The sequence below is a fragment of the Lissotriton helveticus genome, chromosome 2_1 (assembly GCF_964261635.1).
Source record: "Lissotriton helveticus chromosome 2_1, aLisHel1.1, whole genome shotgun sequence".
Classification (NCBI taxonomy): Eukaryota; Metazoa; Chordata; class Amphibia; order Caudata; family Salamandridae; genus Lissotriton; species Lissotriton helveticus.
The window spans coordinates 592936529-592942528 of NC_136059.1; the positions used below are offsets into that span (position 1 = coordinate 592936529).

Below are 6000 nucleotides of genomic sequence, written 5' to 3' on the forward strand. Positions count from 1 at the left end.
AATTTCATGCGGCCATGCATCTCAATTTTTAGCTCCTTCAAGCCTCCTGGGTCAGAGAGGTGCCCTAACTGTGTTTATGCTGGCAGGTTCACCCTTGGTGCCAATCAGGCCCTATGGATCCGGTCCAGCCCCAGTCGCGAATCCATGACCTCCACCGGGGCTCGTTCTAGTGACGCCGTTCCTGGTACTGCTCCCATCGTAATTCCTGACTCCAGTATTGAGTTGAATCTACGTCAGTTGGACCCAGACAGTTTGATTCTGAGACAGGGCATTCTTTTCCTGAAAGACCCTGTGATGATTATGATTGGCGGGGATCTGAGAATCCCTATAGTTATCCCAAACCTCTAGAAGAGACTGTGGCCGAGGAAAACTGGTATGAGGAACTGGCTGATGCTAGTGGTCTGAATAGCTCATCAGACACTGGTCTCCTCCCCTACTGTGGCTACAGAGGAAAGCGGGCCTCCTTTGCAAGGTTGATGAAATAGGCGACTGAGGTCCTCAGGCTCTCGCTGCCCTCAGTAGAGGTCAAGACCAAAGTCTTGGCAGAGGTGCTTCAACCCGGGGTATCCCTTTCAGAACTTCTACTCCCCTTTAATGAAGCCCTCTCCGATGTCCTGCTCCGGGCTTGGGCCAAGCCCTACACAGGTGCTTCCGTGCACTGGATCATTGTCGCCCATCATTGCCCTGCGCCCAGGAACCCAGCCTTCTATAACTAGCACAATACCCCCCAAGAGCCTGGTGGTCCAAGCTTCTATAACCTAAGTTAACCCTGAAGCATTCCTTACCACACCACCGGATAGGGAATCCCAAGAATCTCGAAACTTTTGAGGATTTTCTCTTCCACCAGCCTTGCACTGCTGTCTGTGAACACTGCATGTTTATTGAGCCAATACTCCCATATGGTATGGGATTCGGCTACGCAAGTGCTGCTCATGGTTTCAGAGAAGGCCCGAACGATACTCTCCCAAGCAATTGTTGATGTCAGGCATGCAGCAAAGTTCACCAAATGTTGCGGACTGGATACAACCGACTCTCTTAGCACAGCGTTTGCATTGTCAGTGGCACTTAGAGGCCACATCTGGCTGAGATCGACTGGCTTTTCAAGGACATGTCCTTTGATGGCACTCGCCTGTTTGATGACAAAGCAGATTTAGCGCTTGAGCATTTCAAGGATAGCATGGTCCCTGCTAGGTTGTCACCTTGGCCCTGTGACAGCCACACCCCACCGTTTGGTTCTTCCATGGCTAAAGTAAGGGCTACCAGTGGCGTTCTTTCCCCCTAGCCATCCCGGCCATCAGGCTTTTGTGTCTGTGGCTCTCACAGATCTTCTGAGACCCATGGCCAGAGGTCTACCTAGTCTGCCACGCCCCAGCAGCCGCAACCTCAAAGCCACTTTAGTATGCCCCCCCGCAACATAATGAGAAGCTCGCTGGCTGTAGGATCTGTCACTACCTGCCTCAGTGGCAAACAATAAACTCCACTGCCCTTGCCACCTCAGATTGGCTGACGGGGGCCACCTTTTTCTCCTGCAACAGGGAGGCCAGTCTTGGCATTAGGAGCTATAGAGAAGATGCCAATATCAGAAGTAGGTTGTGGTTGCTATTCCTGCTAATTTCCGAAAATAAAGGATGAGGCCGCCGTCCTGTTCTAGACGTAAACCCTCTCAACTACTTCCTGAAAAAAGGAAAAGTTAAAAATGCTCACTCTGGCTCAGGGTTTGTCTGCCTTGGATGACAGAGAGTGTATGGTGATGCTGGATTTGCAGGGCACATATTTCCATATGCCCATCCTAACAGACGTTACCTGCTGTTCATGCTGGGTCGAGTATTTCCAGTTTGCTGTGCTCTCTTTCCGACTTACCAGCGTTCTTTGGGTGTTTATGAAAGTGATGATGGTTGTTGGTGCCTACCTGCTGAGGTTAGAGGTTCTAGTGTTTCCCTAACTGGACAACTGGTTGTTAAAAGCAAGCTCGCCTCAGACAGTCATCACCCACATCCAGTCTATGGACGACCGCCTGATTTTGCTGGGAATCCCTATGAGTGTGGTGAAGTCACACCTGACTCCCGCTCAGATGCTCTCTTTCATCTGAGCTATCCTGGACACAGTACACTTCTGCCCCTATCCTCCAGAGAAGTGAGTTCAGGATATCCTCTAGTGTAGTTCCTATATTCCCAATAGGCTCTGCGCATTGGAATAACATAAACACCAGTTTAGACGTAAGACTGAGTTCATCTACGTCTCTACTGACTATGTTAGACTTAATTAGGTTTGCCAGATAGCTCAGAGGTCACTAGAAACTTTCTCGAATGTTCAGGAAAGAGTTAACCTTCCTGATTTAGACAAGAAGGGATTAGTTTCTGACAACCGCATAAACATGACAACTTTGCTCCCTCAGAATAAAGAGTATATCTCTAGAGTTGTGTGAAAACAATAGACAGCTATTTCACTCAGTCAATCGTGCATGCTTAGTTTCACCAGAGTGCAGAGAAATAGAGAGAAGGGCGTTTTCAATAAAAGTTGTTATTTATTGAGCTCTCTTCTTTCTCATGCAAGAGAAATGAGTTGCCACAATTGCAATACTTATCATGAAGTAAAGTGCGTACAGTAAAAGGAGTATTATGAAATAATACTGTAAAAGCATTGATATGGTTTCTTAGCCATATGATACTTTAAAACGGATAAAATATATACATACATAAAAACATTGACTAACGTACTCAACTGGTGCTTCTAAGATACGCCTACCCTGGTGTACCTGACCTAAGCCTAATACGTGGGAAGGAGTAAGTAAGTTGCAGTTTAAGATAAGTTGGTTTTTGCCAAGAATCTGAATCAAGAATTCTCTCAAGGGGTTTAATCCGCTCCGTACCTTGGTTCTAGAATGAAGGAGGTCTTGTATCTCTCTCTCAGGACTCGATCTCCCAGCAACCCGCAAGGGTGACTGGAAACACCGTAGCTGGATTTCTCGGCAGGAGGAAAGACAGCGTCTCTCTCAGTGCGTCAAATGGGAGGGTCGGCTTCCTTCGGCTCTCGCATCAGCTGGGCGTCGGGCAAGTAGATAGCCGCTCTGCTCCAAACCACCGTGTGTTTGCTTAAGGCAACATTAGTATATTTATACCTGGAATGTGCCGGGTTTGACGTAAGGTTGGACATAAGACGTCACTAAGAACTAACAGTTCTTTCTGGACTCCAGGAGTTCTTGTGCAAATCAAAAACAAAAGCAGGGGGAATTCCCGGGCTGCTGGAGGCTTGGTTTGTTTAAAGAACGCGTTGTACTTTCTAGGAGTCTATGGGAGTAGCCTTGCCGTATTTGGACTGCATTGGCTATGACTAAATATGGACATGATTCTTATGCCTTTGTAAGGATATGTTTTATTATAACCACATAAGGGCATGAATCAGGGATATCTTGATTAGGGTCCTAGATAGATTCACAACAATCCAGGCTATGATTCAAATGTAAGACTAACTCTAAGGCCTCTGGTTCTCATGGTTTCCTGCATCCTGCTGGTAAAGCATGCCTGTTGGAATATGCTTGGATGCGGTGGGACCGGATTCAGCATAAGGAAAATCTTTCTGATCTGGTCCGGATATTGGAGGGAAATGCAAAAGACCTGCAGTGGTGGCTGACAAACAAAGATTGGATCAGTGGCAGAGACTCCTCTCATTTCGCCACTCGAAAATCACAGTGATCACAGATGCGTCCCCTCTCGGTTGGAGTGGCCATTTGGAAGAGGTGGATATCAGCGGACTCTGGTCTCCGGCACAGTCTCAACCCCACATCAACATGTTGAAGTTGAGGGCAGTACGCTTGGCAATGAAAGCCTTCTTCCTATCCATCAAGGGGAGGCTGGTTCAGGTATTCACAGGTAACACTGCTGCCATGTGGTACTGCAACAGATAGGGCAGAGTGGGGTCCTTGACCCGGAGCCAGGAGCTCTGCACCTCTAAGCATGGCTGGTACATGAAGACATTTTCGTGGTCGTACAGCACCTGGCTGGAGCCCTAAACCGCAGGGCACCCTAAGTCACCCGCCAGCGCCTCGCATATCACAAAAGGCATCTTCATCCTGAGGTGGTCGAAGGCCTCGTCAACGATTGGGAAGAACCTGCTACATCTCTTTGCAACTGACGAGAATCCGCAATGCCAGCACTTCTACGCTTTGGAATTTCCAAAGCGACTGTCGCTCAGAGATGCATTTCATCTCAAGTGGAGCTGAGTACTCCTGTACGCCTTCACGCCAATACCACTTTCTACCCCTGTTCTGAAGAAGATCAGGACCAGCTGGGCCCACAATGACCACATGGGATATCCTGGTGGATGATCAACTTTTTGTTAGCTTTGCTGGAGCTAACAAAAAAAGAGAAAGCAGTACGGAAATTAACCATCTCTAGATGAAGTGTACTCTGTATCAAGATAGGTTATGCCCTGGCCAAGAAGCAACCCCTTGATAGCTTGAAGGCTCATTTTACCAGAGCCAAGGATGCAACCACTGTGTTAGTCTGTGGGGTGCCTTTTCTGGATACAGTCAGGTCTGATGAACATTTCACCCTTTTCGGTCTTCCTGGACATTCTAGTTTAAACAGTTTGTAGACACTCTTCTGGGGAGGTATTGCTAGTATCTAATATAAGGTAGGAAGTCTGCAGACTCTATCTAGCCACAGATTCCTTATCGATCCACCCTGCACTACAAAATGCAGCTTCCTTCCAAAAAGGTCTGTGAGTACTTCACTTTCGCACACTGGTCACATTATCTCAGTATAGCTCCGTGCTCCTGGCATGGAAAGTAGTCATGAAACTTAAGTCAGCGATCTGAGGTTGCACCTATATTGGCACCCTGCACGTCACTTCCGGCGCGGACAATGCCTATGACACAGGTGCATCACCAATGGCAGCACCTACTGGCGCACATAGGAGAATGCTCAGAAAGCATGAGTAAGGAATCTGTAGCTAGACAGAGTCTCTACCAGGTTACTGTCCTTTATTTACAGACAATGTCATTTTAGTTTCTTCAAAAGCTGGCTAGTTGGGAGTTGTTGCATTATATTTTTGTATTTAACTTTGTCCATTGTTGGTAAAATAATTAAAACTAGTTGCCTGGCATGAAACCTAAAAGGCAAAGAGTTCTTCTCAATTCAAGTGCTTTGCAGCATAATTTAACAGTACGGTTGAACTATTTTAGTTGTGTGAGAAACTATGACTGTTAAATGATCTTCTAGTTTCATCTTTATATATAAGTTCTCTGATTTGTATTTATTTTTGTTTCTTTGTTTCACTCTCCCTTCTCAGGAACTATCTTCTAAGCTGTGTTCATCCGGGAAAATTGAATCTGAGAGTCTTCTAACCTGCATCAACCATCTTGTGCAAGAAAAACTGCCTGCAGCTGAGGCGAAAGACATTGCAGCCTATGAGCAGAGCATGAAAGATTGGAGTATAGAGCAGGCAAAAATGATTGAGAGAGAAAAAGAGATGAGAGAAATAGCCAAACGGGAGCAAGAAGCCAGGCTTGCTGCTAAAGGATTGACTCAAACAGCATAGCTCCTGTACTCAACTTGAGGTTGTCCATTTTTTCTAAACATTAAACTGTCTGTTGGTATATACCTATTTATATACAGTTGTTTGCACCCTTCATGGGATATATCCAATACAATGTTCTTGTTTGCATTAGAATTACCTGTAGATAAATAAAGATAACACACCTTTTCCTTAAAAAGAGGTTTCATGTCTTCAATTCCTTAAGTGTGCATGTGTGTTTGAGTATACGTGTTTATCGTTTTTTATGTGGCATTAAATAAATCGAAATAATATAAGATGTGTAATATGAATGGATTACATGGATGTTTTTCTTTAGCTCGACGCCTTTGCTACAGCTCCTTCTGGGTCCCTTATACGGCCTCAGAAGATTAGCTTTAAATATTAGTGTGTTACCTAAGATTTCCAGATCTCCGGCACCATGTCCACACTTGTAACCTGTTTACTTCCTTTCCAGATAGGCCTCCG

The 6000-nt window shown here is 45.9% G+C and overlaps 1 protein-coding gene across 1 annotated transcript in view; it reads left to right on the plus strand.

Moving 5' to 3' along the window:
• The window catches only part of MRPS27 (mitochondrial ribosomal protein S27), a 331096-nt gene extending 325383 nt beyond the window's left edge, over positions 1-5713 (plus strand). The window contains exon 11 of the mRNA XM_078675280.1: positions 5290-5713. Within this exon, the coding sequence (XP_078531406.1) occupies positions 5290-5538 (249 nt within the window). The 3' untranslated portion in view covers positions 5539-5713. The remainder of the gene's footprint in view (positions 1-5289) is intronic.
• Positions 5714-6000: the final 287 nt, after the last annotated feature.